This window comes from Eremothecium cymbalariae, chromosome 7 (assembly GCF_000235365.1).
Source record: "Eremothecium cymbalariae DBVPG#7215 chromosome 7, complete sequence".
NCBI classification, from domain to species: Eukaryota; Fungi; Ascomycota; class Saccharomycetes; order Saccharomycetales; family Saccharomycetaceae; genus Eremothecium; species Eremothecium cymbalariae.
Genome location: NC_016455.1, coordinates 229,068 through 247,248, shown reverse-complemented (window position 1 = coordinate 247,248; position 18,181 = coordinate 229,068). Strand labels below are relative to the sequence as shown.

Genomic DNA, 18,181 nt, shown 5'->3' with positions numbered 1-18,181 from the left:
GCAGTAACATATATACCGTACACGAAGCAAAGTCGGAAATGAACTTTTAATGATACAGGAAAGCAACTTAAAAAACTAACAATACTATGTATTTAGAAATAAAAAGATGTAAAAACACCCTGCATATGATTATGTCGTATTTTGAATATCTGAAATACGAATTTAGGTAGTGTGAGAATATCAACTTGGGAATCAGCTACTGATCATTGTTCTTTGACATTGCTGTATGATGGTTATAATCGATGGATGTTTAAAGCTATTACATGTATATAGATACCAAATTAAATGACTCTGATCTCATATATATTAGAATTACCATAGGCTTTGTAGGTACCTCTGCGTTTAGGAATGGACTGTTCGCCATTCTTATAGCTTTTGTCTTTTAATATCTGGCGGGCTTGCACTGGAAGAAGAATCCTTTTGTCTTTTGAGACGTCGGAGCACCAGCATTGGATTCTTACAGTAATGTAACTTTGCATCTATTTCTTTTACTTCTTCTTTCGTCACAGATTGCCGTTCAAATATGATGTCTCTGCAATCCTGTATAGTCTTTATCAACTTAGGCAAATCGATCATATTTGTATTATCATTTGTAGTCTCGTTTCCTTCATTCGGTACTTCCTTGGATTGGACCACTTCCTTTACCTCCATATTTCCATTACTGGAGCTTCCTGAAGTAGTATTTGTACTATCAGCAGAAGTTGGTTTTATGACATCAACTGAATTATCTTTGTTTTTATTTGGAAACTTCAACTCCAAATAACGATCTATTAGGGTTTGATCTTCAGCCAGCAAAACCGCCAAAGTGATCTGTGGGGGAGTATATTGATATACTGCATCTGTTAATAATGCATCTGTGATTTTCTTTTTAGAGTTCGTATATACTTGGCCCATATATTCTAAATCAACTTTCCCGTTCAAGATGGATTGGATGTCTAAGAAGAAGCCATGCAAGGCCTTAAACGGATGATGATTCAATAGCGTAAACTTTAAAGACTCCAAAACCTTAAATTCGTATTTTAGAATAGCGTCTTCTTTAGACTTCGTCTTTTGAGCAAATGACTCAATCCCGATGAAGTAGTTTTCTGATTTGCACGCCAGAAATATGGTAGTTAGCAAGATGTTCTTTGGGTGAATATCCATAACAGAATTTGTGAGGAAAAACTTCCTAAAAAAAGAGATTGCAGTTGCAGTCACTTCCGTAGGTAAGTTCAAAGAGCTAGCACATTGTTGTACCTTTCTGGCGTAGAAATTAACAAGTTTAAATTCTTCATCAGCATTCAAAGGTATAGCCAATGAATCGATGGCCTCAAGTTCCTCTGTCGATAGATTGGGATGAGATTCTTTAAACTGAATTATTTGTTTCTTAATAATCTCAGAAGAACGGAGATTTATATCTGATCTTATTTGTTCGAGCCTTTTCGATGTAAAAGACCATAACTTATATTGGGTTGAAGTTCTGTAAAGGTCATCATCGCTGACCCGCTTCGTATTAAGCGGCAAAAATGTATTCGAAGCTGTTTTGCGGGTGGCAGATATGCTAATAGGAGTAGGTGAGTTCTCCATAGTAGGGTTTATTGTCTTTTTGTAATTTGGACTAGTGTTTTATAAAGGTTCATGTTACTCAATTTTTTTAATGTAAAAAATCTATATACCATATATGTGTGTGAAGGAAGAAATCACACCTATGAAATAATGAATTGAACGCAAATAAGAGATCAACTTGTTATATATGATCAAGAAAATATTCATTGATTTCTACCTATCAACAGATATCTTCTAGTTAAACTTATATTGGTATGTAATGTACTTCGGAGCATCGCTTGAAAGGAATATCTTTTACATTCTTACAAACAGAGCAAGCCATGTATATATAATAAAATATATCGTCCATACTTCAAAATAAAATTGAAATAATATCAATATATTTGGCAGAAAAACGTGGTTATTGATTTGCTCATCCAAAATCGTTAAAGTCATATGATGCTTTCTTCAGTTCTTTGTTTTCTCTTAGGTAAATAAAATAAAAAAGTTAAGTTTCACCTTCAAAATCCAATATGGATTTTATAAGAGTTTATAGTTGTGTGCAAACCAGTGTATCAACTTCAGAAGGTAGCAACAAAGGACTCAGTAGCAGACTTCAAGGTAGACAACAAATCCTTAGACAACTCACCCTTTTCTCTTATGGCAGAGATGATTTCATCGTGACTAGACTTCAAGTAGGCCAAGAATTCCGTTTCAAATTCAGCAATTCTGGACAACTCTACATTGTCTAAATAACCGTTAACACCAGCATAGATCAAAGGGACTTGCTCTTCAGCAGATAATGGAGAATATTGGCTTTGCTTCAACAATTGGGTCAATCTTTCACCTCTAGCCAAAGTTTGCTTGGTGGAAGCATCCAAATCGGAACCAAATTGTGCGAAAGCAGCAACTTCTCTGTATTGAGCCAAGAACAATTTTAAGGAACCAGCAACTTGCTTCAAAGCCTTAACTTGAGCGGCAGAACCGACACGAGAGACAGACAAACCGACATTGATGGCTGGTCTAATACCCTTGTAGAACAATTCAGCTTCCAAGAAGATTTGACCATCAGTGATGGAAATGACGTTGGTTGGAATATAAGCGGAAACATCACCACCTTGAGTTTCAATAACTGGCAAAGCGGTCAAAGAACCACCACCGTTCTTCTCGGACATCTTGGCAGCTCTTTCCAATAATCTGGAATGTAAGTAAAAGACATCACCTGGGTAAGCCTCACGACCTGGAGGACGTCTCAACAACAAAGATAATTGACGGTAAGCCACAGCTTGCTTAGACAAGTCATCGTAGATAATCAAGGCGTGTTTGCTGTTGTCTCTAAACCATTCACCAATGGCAGCGGCAGTAAATGGAGCAATGTATTGCAATGGAGCAGCTTCGGATGCGGTAGCAGCCACAATGACAGAGTATTTCAAAGCATCGTGTTGCTCCAAGGTCTGCACCAATTGAGCAACAGTAGATCTCTTTTGACCGACAGCTACGTAAACACAGTACAACTTTTTGGACTCGTCGTTAGCGTCATTCCATCTCTTCTGGTTTAGAATTGTATCCAAGGCAACAGCCGTCTTACCGGTTTGTCTGTCACCAATAATCAACTCTCTTTGGCCTCTGCCAATTGGCACTAGAGCATCAACGGCCTTCAAACCGGTCTGCATAGGCTCAAAAACAGATCTTCTTGGCAAAATACCAGGTGCCTTGACTTGAGCTCTGGATCTCTTTGCAGCCTTGATGGCTCCTTTACCATCAATAGGATTACCTAAAGCATCAACAACACGCCCCAACATACCTGGCCCAACTGGCACATCGACAATTCTGCCTGTTCTTTTGACAACCTCACCCTCTTTAATCAATCTGTCAGAACCAAACAACACAATACCGACCTGACCCGGTTCCAAGTTCAAAGCCATACCTTTGACACCAGAGGAAAACTCAACCAACTCTTCCGCCTGAACATTGTTCAACCCAAAAACTCTGGCAATACCATCCCCAACAGACAACACCCTACCGGTTTCATTTAGATTAGCCTCATCAGAAACACCCCTAATACGCTCCTCCAAAATAGAAGAAACCTCAGTGGGCTGAGCCTTTGCAGATGCAAACCTCCTACCAGCAATCTTTAAAGCTGGTCTAGCAACTCTCTGGACGCCCCTGTTCAATTGTGCAGCGGCAATCGCTCTGATAGCCGAACGCAAAGCAGTACGAGATAACATTTTTTACTTTCCTTCTTAATTGAACTTACAGAAAAGCAGCTTTAAATGGATAGATCTCTTATCTTAATAAACAAGATTTCTTCAAAAGCAAACAAAAAACAGATTTTTTAGAATATTATAGGGATTTCAGATGGTTAAGGTCGTTTTAAAGCTTATCCCTCCCTTGGTCTCTTAAAATAACACTTGTGTTGAAATGATAGATGAACAGACAAACTCCCCCAGCGTAGATGACGAGGCAATTGTTCAGTTGCTTTTAGATGCTTGGAAAATCGGAAAAACACTAATTGTGAGTGTAATAGAGACCTCTTAAACAATGCTAATAACAAAGAAGGTTTTCAGTGAAAAGTTGATGTAAAGATACAAAGAACTAGTCTTGATAGAGGTGTAATGTAAAAAATCTTGCAAATTTTTGGTTTGAAAAATTGGGAAAACGAGAGAACAAGAAAATTTCGTGAGTTTCTCGAGCAGGAAGGGTTAAACCCAGAAACACCCGTAGCACCACAAATGGAGATTCCCATTGGTCAGTCAGGAATCGGTTTCTTTTTCAAGACCCGACGCGTCGTTTGATACGTAAAGGTTACCCGGGAACTGGGCGGCCTGTTACCCGGACATGGTCCGACGATCGTTACCCGGCTTAACAAATCCTAAATACTCGCCGGACAACCGGACCGCGGCGGGGCTCCGCATTTCGTGTCTGCACACGGCGTCTAGCAACTCCCCGACACAATAGAAAGGACCCTCAAGCCCCGAAAAAAGAAACGGTTTCCTAAAAGCAAAACCCCGTCGCCCGTCACGACCGCCTTTCTTTGTGTTCTGGACTAAAAAATCAACTTATGCAGGCGACAAAAACCGTTATTTAGTACACATGACCTGCATAATCGAGTACATAGCCACACAATCTGCATACAATTCACGTTCAGATATATAACTTGAAGAGCATACAGTATATGACTAATGCTTCGTATGATGTATCTGGATAAGCTGGGCTCGGCTGGATGCAGCAAGCTCTCTTTTTTGGTTAATTTTTGTCCGTCGTTAGCCTTACCACAGGGAGTGTGAGCCGACCAACCTGTGTGCACACAAAAGTGAGATGGTTTAGTTTCATCGAGTATGTAAGGCTTAAAATTAAAATAACAGCGTGTATATGCAAATAGTTCTACGTAATTTTTTAATAAAACAGAGAACGACTAGTAGTAAATATCATTAATAAAGACAATACGGGTTATATTGTTATTGGATACGTTAGTAGGCATTTTTTAGGAACTCTACCAAAATTTCAAGAGTGTCTCTGCAGGTAGTATTGCACATATATGGGATTATATTTTTATCAACAAAGACAGTCATATAATACTAATTAAAAATCACATAATAGTAATATAGAATTTTTAGGAAGGCAATATATATTAACAATTGGGGACAGCAATAATTCGATATTGGGCAAGCTAAGCCATTTAATGAGTAAAACAGGTGTCAGAGGTAGTTAATAGAAAATGCGTGACGTTTCGCCGCCGACGTTGGGAGAACCACAACAACAGCAAGAGCAGGAGGGTGTAGGGGCGGGGAGGTTCCCTCTGGTGCGGAATAGTTCATATGGGAGTCAAGAAGGTGGAAACTTTGAGGATCACAACATTGAGATAGTTAGATTGAGGTCTAGTATATCTGTAAGAACGATGGTTTTGTCTAGCGTAGCTGCAATGTTGACGGTATTGATGTTTATGGTTGCTCTGCTAGTTCCGACTAGCATGAGTGCAAGGTCAGTGATTGGATTGGGGGACGGGAAAGATGGTACCCATCAACACGACGGGTGGGGGTCGTTACTTGGATTGGGGTCTGGTTCTGATAGGAACGTGAGGGTTGAAGAGCACGAAGACACATTACGGGTTGAGCAACATCGAACGGCATCGAAGAAATTATACGAGATGGTTAGGGACAGTGAAAGAACGTTCTACCATGAAGAGGAGCAAGTTTTGGGGTCTAAGTTGTTATCTAAAAACACTTTTTCCCGACAGCCTTACGTTTCTAATGGTTATATTGGTTCAAGGATTCCAAACGTTGGTTTTGGGTACGCGGATGATGAGTTAAATATATGGACACCCAATTCATCTGTACCTGGAGCGTTGGATAACGGGTGGCCGTTGCGGAATAAAAGATATGCTGGGGCATTTGTATCCGATTTTTACTCTTTGCAGCCCGAACTCAATTCCACGAATTTCAGAGAGTTGGATGCCGACGGTTATTCGACTGTGATTTCTTCTATCCCTCAGTGGACCGAATTGTCGATCAATATGCGGCTAGGTGATGGAAATACCCATAAATTATCACCCACTGAAGTAGATCTCGAACAAATTTCTGGTTATGTTCAGAATCTTTCTTTGGCAAATGGTATTGTGTCTACTGAGTACCATTGGTTGGATACGTTATACGTGAAAACGTCTATAGTTGCCCATAGGAAAGTCTATCCTTTAGGATTGGTGGAAATCGAATTATCACTTTCGGACATTGATGAAGCAATAAAGTCCGAGAATAGTGATAAGAAGTATGTTCGCTTCGGAAAGAACGATAGTGATCATAGTTATAATAAGAACGATGATGATGATGATAATAATAATGTTGATGATGATGATAATGATAATGTTGATGATGCTAATGATGGTACTAATGAGTATACAAAAAGTTCCGATACTAATAAAAATGGTAATGATAATTACAGCCGCGCTGACATCGACGATGACGACGACTTTGTCCTCAACTTAGAAATTCAGGACATATTAAATTTTACAACCTCCCATCGCACTGTACTCAGGCAATTTGGATTCGATGATAATGGAATTTATATGGTTGTTGAGCCTGATAATGTTCCGTATTCTAACGCATCTATTTATTCCTCCTGGGAATCTTGTGGCGATGCGGTGGTAACAGCAAATGCAAAGCAGAATTCTTTCGAAGCAGTAACACAGTCATTGTCTGTACAATTGACTAGAGCTAACCCAGCAGTCAAAATCCGCAAGTACGTCGGTATTGTCTCCAGTGAATACAACGAAGAACCCATCAGTAATTTAGAACGTGCCAAAAGTATTGTAATGGAAAATTTCGGCAATTATGATGCCCTAGTAAATTCACATGGGGTAGCATGGGCGGATCTTTATGCAAACGCTTCGATCGAAATTCCTTCGGACTTTTTGTTGGAACTAGCTGCAAAGTCTTCCTTGTACCACTTATTGGCTAATACCCGTTCGCACAATATCTCTTCTTCACGTGGTTTGCCTGTGCCGGTAGCAGGGCTCTCAAGTGATTCATACGGCGGTATGGTCTTCTGGGATGCAGATACCTGGATGCTACCTGGTATTCTTCCTTTCTTCCCTGAAACTGCCAAACAAATGGCAAATTACCGTAATGCAACTCATGCACAAGCTGTGAGAAATGCACGAAAATACAATTACCCTGGAGCATTATATCCTTGGACGTCGGGTAGGTATGCAAATTGCACATCTACGGGGCCTTGTGTGGACTATGAATACCATATCAATATTGATATTGCAATGAGTTTATTATCTATATATATGAATGGAGGCGAGGGCGTCGATGATGATTACCTCAGATACACTGCTTGGCCAATTATTCGAGACGCTGCTGAATTTTTTACTGCTTATGTGAATTTTAATGACACTCTAGGTGAATACACTACACATAATATGACAGATCCTGATGAATTTGCAAATTTTATCGACAATGGAGCTTTTACAAATGCTGGAATTAAAACTTTGTTAAGATGGGCCGTTGATGTTGGCAATCATTTGGAAGAGCCTGTAGATATAAAATGGGAAGATATATCTGAAAATATCCATATCCCAACCTCAAATACTAACATTACATTAGAGTACACAGGCATGAATGCCACTGTTGATATCAAACAGGCAGATGTCATGTTGATGGTTTATCCTCTTGGTTATATTACTGATGAGAGCATTCTAAATAATGCAATTCAAAATTTGTATTATTACTCAGAACGTCAGTCTGCATCCGGCCCTGCTATGACATACCCTGTTTTCGCCGCTGCTGCATCCACATTATTGAACCACGGTTGTTCTTCGCAGAGTTACTTGTATAAGTCTGTCATTCCTTATTTGAGATCGCCATTTTTCCAATTCAGTGAACAATCCGATGACAATTTTCTCACTAATGGATTGACACAACCGGCATTCCCTTTCTTGACAGCTAATGGTGGATATTTGCAAAGTTTGTTATTTGGCCTAACTGGTTTGCGTTATTCTTACACTGTAGAGCCAACTTCCAAGAAAATGGAAAGATTATTAAAATTTAACCCAATCCGTATGCCATTATTACCTGGTGGTATTCGGATTAAAAACTTCAAATATCTGGGCCAAGTCTTAGATATTAGCATTGGTGATGATAACGCTACAATCACCCACAAAGCTGGCAATAATTCTATTAATGTAAAATTACCAGACAGGTCTTTACTTCGCGACAGAGATGTTCCTTTTGCCAGAGAGAAGAATTCCATGCTCTCTGCAAGAGATATTATCCCTTATTCGGATCTCAAACAGTCAAATTATTACACCGTTAACCCTGGCGATACCTTGGTCTTACCGGTCTACCGCCCTGGTTTGAATATTCAGGGCAACGTTGCTGAGGGTAAACAAATTACAAATTTGACAAGAGGTGTTCCAGGGGATGTTGCGATTTCCATGTTAGATGGTAATAATTACACTCACTGGCAGCCGTTCGATAAATCTGAACGTGCATTATTGTTAATTGATCTTGGTACGATACAAGAATATGAAATTACCGGAGGTAAAATACTCTGGGGGGATAGACCAGCTAAAAATATATCTTTATCGATTCTTCCCCACAGCATGAATATTACGCATACGCTAAAAAAGTTGACCAAATTAGTTCACGACAATTTCACTGAAGACTCACCTGTCTCTTGCGGCGACGACGGCGTTGAACTATGCAAAGTGGATCCGGAGAAATATAATACTGTATCTATTAACGACATTGATAGTGGTATCGATGAAATATTCCGTTGGAATTTATTTGATGTTCGTGATATTGCCCCAGTATTACCCGAGCTGTTTAGCATGCTCCAAAACTTCGTGACGGTTTTACGTGATTATGAGATTAAACCTTCCCAACCATTCTTCCGTGGCGTTTATGAAAGATCCCAAATTGCCATTTTACCTAGTAATGAGACTTCATTTAAGATCGACTACTCAAAGGTCGCCCAGCTGAACCCAGACTACGACGGTATTGATCTCAGTGGCACCGACACAAGTTGGAGAAAGACAAGATTCGTAATGGTTTCGGTGGATGGCACTTATGACGACGATGATAATCCTTACGGCAGTACCATCAAGGAAATAGCTTTGATGTGAATAACTGCATCACAGACTACGCTTTCGATTTGTCTTGATGTATATATTAAATTCCTTTTTCTCATCTTTTAAAAAATTACACTCTTATTTATATGTCCAAATAATGTTTTTATATTATAACTTATATGTTTTAAAAATGAAGTAAATCATACGTATTTTAGATCCAAGTGCTACTATGAATGAAGGTGAACAGCGTACGTTAACTGTCATTGTTATTTTATGTCAACCGTGACATTAAAAAATGTGCGAATTCTGTGGATCGAACACAGGACCTCCAGATTACAGTACCATCAGGCAACTTCAGTCTGGCGCTCTCCCAACTGAGCTAAATCCGCAACTTTCTGATACTGCTGGATCTCTATGTTGATATACTTACCAACACGATAGCATGGTAGCACGTGACTGAAGATAAGCACTCTCCTCATGTGTTATTGTGTAATCCAAAAGAACATCTAAAAGATAACGATAACCAGCCTAAGAAGCATCGAATCAGAGCTTTCAGGACACTAAGAGGATGGTGACCATTGGGAGGTTGCCAGTGTGGAACCTACAATTATTTGTCAGTATGAAACTGCCAATGACTGCTTTAAGTGATCAGGTAGGACAGCAGAAACCTATAAGACCAAACTAGCTAGATTAGAATACTAGTTCTGCCTAAATCCCTAGAGGGTAATTGATTCGATTAGAGACTATATAAGCAGTTACTGATCTTCAACCTAAGTATTATCCGGCACGTGACGAGAAGTTCAAGCCAGCACGTGATTTTACACTAGGCGCCCTCTACTTGCACACTGTTTATCGTAGTAATTATGAGCCAATTTATACGACGAGCGAATAATAGATTGTGAAGATATGTTTAAAGTAATGTAGCTATGAAGTAAGAAGGTGTTCTCATATATAGCGATGGAAGGCTCATAGCTAGACTACCAGTATAGATCCCAAGAAGACGTTCGAAGTAATACTTAATAATGGTCTCCGTAATTTATACAATGGTCAGTTAGGCAACAAATTCAGCGTTATAAGTAGATATTTGGTTCGTCTAGTTTAAACGTTACGTGAGAAGCTATGGCTCCCATTGTTCAGCTTACGCAAAGACGAGCACTTAATAAAAGGTCACGTGATCTAAAATGCTTTCTAACATCTTGAAAATGTCAAAAAGCTGTTCGAGGTTTAACTTTAACAGTAAATATGAGTGGATAGGTTCCATTCGTCTTTCGTAATCCTAATTCTATACATCGTTAATTATGGGATTGTCTTCTATATTTGGTGGTGGTTCTCCATCTCAGCAACAAGAAACGCTTATCCCAAACGATAACTCAAATGTCAAGACCCAGTTGAAGAATCAAATCTCTCAAGAACTAGCTGTTGCAAATGCTACTGAATTGGTTAACAAGGTAACTGAAAACTGTTTTGAAAAATGTTTATCAGCCCCTTACAGTATAGGGCAAGATGGATGTGTTGACCAGTGCCTTGCGAAATATATGAGAAGTTGGAATACCATCTCCCAGGCCTATATCGCTAGGATCCAGCAGGCGTCTGCAGACGGTGACATTTAGTCACCATTTAATTCATAAATGCATGTTGTATATATTTACATACGTATATACTTAATGCACAAATATATCATGTATATACAGTTATAAAATTCAACTGGTGTGCGGCAAGCTCATCAATATGATATGAAAACTCGAATTATCTTAGGATGCATTTTAGGATATTTTACATCACATATATACAAACGGGTAAAATATACGCGCGTACATGCATATATCTCTTAAATATGGTCATTATAAATAGTATTTTATAGGTGAATTCCCCACAGCTAGGTGGCTCTTGCTGCTGTAAGTTTCATATTGTAAACTGAGTCGTCCCCGCCTTTTAAAGCCCCATAAAGGAGGGAATTTAACAAATCGAAAAATGCTTTAAAACAGAAAATAAAGCGGAATATAAGAAGCAGTTAAACTTCGCACACTGAACGAAGTACTATAATTTATAGTACAACTTGCGCCTAATCATTCATCGTCTTCGTCATCGTCATCTGCAGAGTCCATCAATTTTAGCTTCACATCCTTCCACAATTTACCTTTGTTGTGGGACTCATACCACGATGTAACAGCGTTATCAAAAACAGCCTGGAAAACGAAAGCGGAGGCAAAGATAGTACCAACAAAAACTGAATTTCTCTTGAACAAAATGTTGTATAGCTTGAAGGCCTGCAAAAGAATACATGTTAGTAATCCATTTTAATAAATCTAGCATATAGGCACACAAAAAAAATAGTTAAAATATCATAAAATGTTTAATAATCCACGTATATATGCCTGTACCCATTTACAAATAGCATACGTACCATTTTGTGATGATTCCTGTATTGATTCCAAGCAACCGATGTATGCGATTGTATTGGCTGGTGCGTTGAATATGTATGTTATTCTCTAAAAACAGAGTTCGGCTAGCCTGGAAAATTTCGATTCAAATAATCCGGCGTTTTAATTGGTTCGTGAAAACGAACATATTATATAATCACAATTGCCATAAGACAACCTATAATATATAATTGATGACATACATTATTCTTCTCTGCATTTATACTTTCAATAATCATAGACTAGCAATAGAACTAATATATCTTAGGTTTTTATATATCTAAAGCTATGAACAGATGGAAGACAAGGGTAAAATTCGGTCAAAGTCCAACGATCGTTCCTGGCTAGGTATCACATATCATTATCATTATCATGATCATCTTGGATCAGGGTTTTGTTCGGTAGTGTCATTATCAGCATCTTCTTCATCCTCTTCGGTAGGACGTCTAGGCCTCTGTAAAGCTGTGTCTGCTAATTGAAATGTTTGAATGGTTTGGTTTTGTTCATCCGTTCTTAGATTAGTGATGAACTGGAAAAAGTCACGAATGTCACCACCTTGTCCAGGGCCAACACCTAACCGGAGTATTCCATCTCTGAAGAACTCCTCCGGCGTGACTTCCCACCTGAAGTTAGTTTCTTCGTCGGGACTTATATCCTCTTCATCCACCAAATCTTCTTCGTCACTGCTCTCGTCATTGGCTAGGGTTCCTCGCATTTGCCGTCTTAACACGTTCCTATCGAAGTTGAACACTACTCCACTAGAGATAATCGAAACCCTAAATTCATCACCCATCATCCTGCTGATATACCCAGGTATTTCATTGTTTAACCATAACTGGTTCAAATGTTCATAACGTTGTAAACTTAAGGTTGTCAAATCACCACGTTGTATAGCATTCTTTCCTGATTCACCATGAGAGTTCAAATAGGGAGCCGGGATAGAAATATGAGAATGGGGGTGTTGTAAAACTAACCTAACCTCGCTATCATGTGGTATCAAGAATAGACCATATGGCTTAAAGCAGTTTTTGGCCATGTGCTTGACCATTTCAGTACCATCACCTCTGGAATATACCCTAACACCGCAAGTTAAACATATCTTGAAATCCAAACGGTTTTTAACATTCTTCATTTGAGCTACAGAAGATTCATCGCGCAACTTGAGTTCTTTCGTGTTTGTAACATAAGTATTCAAGTATTTAGCCAAGTTGACTAATTTGACGGTGCCAGCATATTCCATGGAAATGTTCCTTAAATAATGGTGATCCATGGGTTCGCCTTCAATTCTATGGAACAAATTAGCAAAAGAATTCTTTGTTAGAAGCTTAATCAAGGTGTTAAAATAGACTGGCAAATCAGTTGTATCCAAACCATTCGTTAGGTTAATACCCTCTACATGTAATTCATCACCAGACAGAAGTCCTGAGAAAACTTTCAACATTATCAAGCATCTTCTCAAAGTTGGTAATAAAGTTTTGACAAGCATGGTATATGTAACATGGAACATCTTTTCAAGCAATTCAGGGTTCTCCATATAATCTGCCCTCAACAAATTTTTCCAAACAGGCTTCAATTCCACTGGTGCTGCAAACAATGGGCCATGGACTACGGTATCAGAATAGACATTTTCGAAACCTTGCTCGAAGGAATGGCTCATAAATTGGGTTACTAAAGTTTTCATCCAGATTGATAAAGCATGAGAGATAGTTTCTGAAATAGGTGTTCCTGAAAACAAAGATTTGTGTGCAATGTACTGAAATATCTGATTCGCTGGACCATCATCATCACCATGAAATACATAGGGAGCAAATTTTTGTCTCGGAGGGCCCATACATTTGTAGAACCAGCTAATAGTGTTTAAAACACTTTTTAGAGTCTTAAACTTTTGCTCCTTACCTTGTAGTAAGGTAGCATGCGGATTCTTATCAATCCTTGAAGCTACTTCAATCATACAGATAGTGTTAGCCCAGTGACAAGTTAAGATGCATGCCACAAACTCTTGAGATACATTTGAATACGAACGATCATAACTCGTACTCTTTTTACATATCTCTTTCAACATGTTCACACTACTAACAGGATCTGGTATGCCTTCATCAATAAGCAAATCAAGAAAATTGACATCTGAAGGTTGCAATAAAAGTTGATCAACAGAAATGGAAGTTTTCCCATGCTGTTTAGGAGAGCGAGGAATAGGTAATACACAATTGGAAAAAGTCTGACATAACGGACAAATAAAAAGATAATCCAAGAACCTTTTTTTTGAACATAACGACGAAAACACTCATAATGTATAATATGATTGCACGAAACAAAAGTTTTAGTACCTCCATGGCGAGCTTCTTGAAAAGAATACAACTTCAGATCACTGTATATTGTCGGTGATTCATCGTTATTATTGAAACTATCCCAGTCTTTACTAAAATTTCCTGGAGTGTAATCACCATACAAAAATACAGGTGAACTTTCGTGATATGCTGGTATCACAAAAGCATCATTAGAATCCTCATCCTGGCACAATGAACATACCAACTCATCAGTTTTTGAGTCATCAATTATTTCCGTATCATCGCCATTACTTATCAAGCCCTCGTTTTCCTTGACAAACTTATCCTGTTGTTTTGAAAACTTTGCCATTATCTTTCGTTGGCGTAGTTTCGCCAGTCTTTTCTTGCGATCTTTCTCAGTTTCCTCGAAGTTTACACCTTGGTTCATCTTCCTTTTTTTATAGTGATCTACAAATTCTTGACCAAAATATGCAATTAATGACTCAAATATATCATTAGGTCTTTTTCTTATCATGTTTTCAAGCAAGTAGTCCGCCTTATTTACAGCGTTCTCAGAGAATACTTTAGGATTAGATTCAATCGTCATTAACAAATTGCAAATTGGTTTCGAAATATATGCATCTGGAATAGAGTTTTCACCTCGTAGCATTTCATCATCTTTGAATATAGCATGGATTAGGTATAACAATTCATACAGGTATGCGCCATCATCCCGATCTATGCAGTTTTGTAGCAATTTGTAAATCAACTTAGTAAACACACGGGTTCTAGTAAAGTCTCCTAAATGTACAGCCAACTCATCCATATGTTTTGGATGAATTAGCTGCGGGTGCAAGACGACCTTCGAAGGGTTACCACCACATTCATTCAATTTAGATTTAACAATTGTTGCACTGTGTTCAAAGTCATTTTTCATATTCAACAAGCTTAGAGGATCAATTTTCTTATACATTTCTTTCTTGAGTTTGAAAACACCACTGTCTTCCAAACCTTTCGGTTCCACATATTCAGAAACTTCTGCTAAACTTCTGTCAAATAACTGATTTCTTTCAGACAAATAGTCTGGCACAGCTTTTAACAAATCGGAATATGAAAGTGGTTTCATCAATAAATTGTAAATGATGACATTTTTAATATTGCAAGCTTCTTTTTCAGACTGGGATGAATAAATTTTAAAAAAATGTCTTTCACTCAATATTTGATAAACAAATGCAATGAACTGTTGTAATATGTGCGTAGTTCGTTCCTCATACACAGCATCATATTGCTCTTTTCCAGTAAACCAATCTAATAGTTCCCATCTGTCCAACAAATTGTAAATAACTCTAGGTAGATCATCATTCTCCCTTAGGAATGCGAGTTGGTACAAATGGATGTCTCTGCTGTAAGAATTAATCTCTGGGTTTGTTCTGTAATATGAAGATTGATGTAATACAGACATACCGTTCCGAACCCAGAAACCGACATCAATCTGCGAACATAATACAACTGCTCTTAATGGGAAATCAGCAATTGTCAAAAAATCCTTAGTTGAGGAGATTGATTCAAATGCCTTTTTCAAAGGAACTTTTTCTATCAAGTAAGAAAATAAGGTATGGACAGGATTCATAAACGCAACGCGCTCTTTACTGACTTTAAAATCAATGACATCATGAGCTTCTAAAACTAGTTTGTATGGTAACGTTCTATAACCTAAAAACGTATTCAACAATCTGATAGCACCTAATAATGCATCTTCAGAAATGGAACTTCTTGCTGATTCCAAAACTTTATCGATTGCTTGAATTATGCTGTATATGGAGGTTGTGTATTCCAAATAAAGTATGAAGTGCTGGTCCTCCCGTAAAACATGTTCTCCCTCCTTACGTTTAATCTTCCAGGCACCGTTGAATAACTTGCATAGGGTAACGATAGAAATAAACTCTGCGGGTCTTAATATTAGATTTGGGTCTTCAACCTTGCTTAACAATGTTTCAATCGCATATAACCCATGTTTAAACAAATAACTATAAGACTTGCTTGGATTGCTCCTTTGAACACGTTGCCAAACAAATACCCCGCCTTCAACTTTTGAAAACTCTGTGAATATGTCAATAACAGACCACATGATATCCGGGAACTTCTTATTTTCAAATATATTTTTCACAGTCGTAGGACATGTAAACAGCTGTACAACACAGTCTGTCAAAGCAGTCAATTGAGGTTCTCTATCCATGAACGCTACCGAGCGAGTCATATGGTTGAAAATTTGTACCACTTGCTCACTAAACATCGGTTTATATTTCAGAGAGGAAGCCAAAGTAGGAATAATAGTACGATGAACTTCTCCCCTTAGTTTTTTCCAGTATCTGTTATCAAAATATAATATGAGCTGCAACCTACTGTTCAGATAATATCTTGACTCCGGTTCTTCATAACGATTGAGATGTATGGATATACTGTCAAGACTATCGGGCGGTAGTACCTTATGATGACCTAACGGGATTACATTTCCCTTGCCTAACACTGACATATCTGCATATGTATGAAGACCAGTGAGATTTTTCTCAGATAAGAAATACTTATCCACCACCTCGGTCATATCGATAGTGTCTGAAGCACAATCATATTCCGAACAGAGAACCGTTCCCATAACTTCTCTAAAGACCTCCTGAAAAGATTCATTTGGAATGGACAAACAACTCTTGACCCAGTAAATCAAATATTTACAAGCTTCCTGATGAATGTATTCTGACCAAGAAGTTAAAGTGGCACTAAGGCCATTAGTTTGCACTGAGAAGAACCCTCCAATCACAGAAGATAAATCATGCGAACACTTCAACATTGCGCGTCCCTCCCCATCGATGCGGGCGGCAAGTAAATCCGTGTGCTTGTTGTCTGGTCCTCCCTGCCTTAATGCAGAAGTAGCCTGAGAATAATTGTGATACTCGTCATTGTATATCAACACGACATAATCGTTCAATGCCGGACCTGTATCCTGATCTGCCGCTTCCAAAGAGGAGTTTTCGGAGGAAACCTCCCGTTTTGACTCCATATAACTGTTCCTGTATGCAAGAGCGTGTAGTAACTCTGCTTTTTCTTTTATTTTCCCATCTTGTATCATTTCCCTTAATTTCACCGTTAAGTCTTTTTGGATAGTAGGTAAAGGTTCAAGATTTTGATTGAAAACTTCAATGAAATGATTGAACACCTCTGTCAATACTGCGCCGATTATCTGCACCATGCGTTCATTCTTAAACATGTCAACTCCATCGTCCATATCATTCTCTGCCTCCTCGTCTGCCTTGCAACAAAGCGGAACATTCCAAGCTTCAACATCACCACAGTCACAAATGCCATCGTTGAACTCACTACAAATATGCGTCGACACATGGTGGTTTATGTGATCGTTCGGATTAAAACAACTAATACAAAGCACACACGTATCATCGTAAGCACATTCCCGACAACGGTATAAAGGCTCCCCAGGCTGAAAAGCACGTCCACAGTTCCTCCCAGTATGCCTATAATTCTTTGCACTGGCCGTCTCATCAATCGAATAAAACGAATCAGATCTCGACAACGCAACCAGCGAAGACAGATCAACATTGATGGCATCCTCAACAGTAGCAGGAAACTTATCCTTCTGAGCTGCTGTAAACAACTGTGGCAACAGCTTCCCGTTATCAGAAATCATGTAATAGAGATAACGGAAAATAAACGATCGCAACACCTCATCCATTTCCGCTCGTTCATGAGGTCCTCTCGGAGACTTGAAATACACCTTGTCATGAAGTGACTCCAAAGTGTGCCTCACGTGCATCTGAACCTCCTTTGCACACTCTTTAATCATCCTCGTATTTATCCTCGTACTTAATCAAACCAATCAACTATAGTATTCGTCAGCACGCAATATCCTGACCAAAAACAAAAAATTAATTATCTCTTGCTTTATAGCTCTCGCTTCCTATCCCTCTCTATCGTCTTTTTTCCTGTCCTTAACCAAATCCTTTCACAAGCCCTCTTATACTTTATGTAACTTTTAATCTATATTTTTACTAGTGTCTCCCCAAACTATAACAAAAAAATCCTGCCCGAGTGCTTTAAAAGATATCCCTATTCTGGATTTTAATTCTCTGACTAAGCACCCTTCTTATGAGTCTTGTGTACCACACGGAAGAGGACGAGAGATGTATTGTGAATAAAACTAACGTACAGTACGCAATTTTTGTTTATAGGAATAGGAAAACAGGGAAAGGCAGGGGTCAACCCAAATCATATGTCAGAAAGATGTAAAACGAGAACTGCGGTTCCCTGCGGTTACCCGCCCAATCACGTGACGCCTGGCGCTATCACGTGATTGAATTACATAAGCCATCCCCTCCCCCTTCGCCCTGCCA

The 18,181-nt window shown here is 38.7% G+C and overlaps 5 protein-coding genes, 1 non-coding gene and 1 further gene across 6 annotated transcripts; 2 read left to right on the top strand and 5 right to left on the bottom strand.

The window, feature by feature from the left end:
- Positions 1–366: 366 nt before the first annotated feature.
- On the bottom strand, positions 367–1,566 carry CCL1 (TFIIH complex kinase subunit CCL1; the record flags this gene model as incomplete). The annotated part of the gene is made up of 1 exon (XM_003647741.1): positions 367–1,566. The coding sequence occupies one exon, from the start codon at positions 1,564–1,566 to the stop codon at positions 367–369; it is 1,200 nt and encodes a 399-aa protein (XP_003647789.1).
- A 539-nt stretch (positions 1,567–2,105) lies between these two features.
- Positions 2,106–3,752, bottom strand: ATP1 (F1F0 ATP synthase subunit alpha; the record flags this gene model as incomplete). Its single annotated transcript, XM_003647740.1, has 1 exon — positions 2,106–3,752. One exon carries the CDS (start codon positions 3,750–3,752, stop codon positions 2,106–2,108), a length of 1,647 nt encoding a protein of 548 aa, XP_003647788.1.
- Positions 3,753–5,242: 1,490 nt separating this feature from the next.
- On the top strand, positions 5,243–9,148 carry ATH1 (alpha,alpha-trehalase ATH1; the record flags this gene model as incomplete). The annotated part of the gene is made up of 1 exon (XM_003647739.1): positions 5,243–9,148. The coding sequence occupies one exon, from the start codon at positions 5,243–5,245 to the stop codon at positions 9,146–9,148; it is 3,906 nt and encodes a 1,301-aa protein (XP_003647787.1).
- A 244-nt stretch (positions 9,149–9,392) lies between these two features.
- On the bottom strand, positions 9,393–9,483 carry Ecym_7119. The gene is given in 2 exon segments: positions 9,393–9,428; positions 9,447–9,483. It is a non-coding gene; the product is annotated as a tRNA-Phe (tRNA).
- A 909-nt stretch (positions 9,484–10,392) lies between these two features.
- On the top strand, positions 10,393–10,704 carry TIM13 (protein translocase subunit TIM13; the record flags this gene model as incomplete). The annotated part of the gene is made up of 1 exon (XM_003647738.1): positions 10,393–10,704. The coding sequence occupies one exon, from the start codon at positions 10,393–10,395 to the stop codon at positions 10,702–10,704; it is 312 nt and encodes a 103-aa protein (XP_003647786.1).
- A 456-nt stretch (positions 10,705–11,160) lies between these two features.
- QCR9 (ubiquinol--cytochrome-c reductase subunit 9) lies at positions 11,161–11,501 on the bottom strand (the record flags this gene model as incomplete). Its single annotated transcript, XM_003647737.1, has 2 exons — positions 11,161–11,361; positions 11,499–11,501. The coding sequence occupies 2 exons, from the start codon at positions 11,499–11,501 to the stop codon at positions 11,161–11,163; spliced, it is 204 nt and encodes a 67-aa protein (XP_003647785.1).
- Positions 11,502–11,890: 389 nt separating this feature from the next.
- Ecym_7116 lies at positions 11,891–17,634 on the bottom strand (the record flags this gene model as incomplete).
- Between the last annotated feature and the right edge of the window lie 547 nt (positions 17,635–18,181).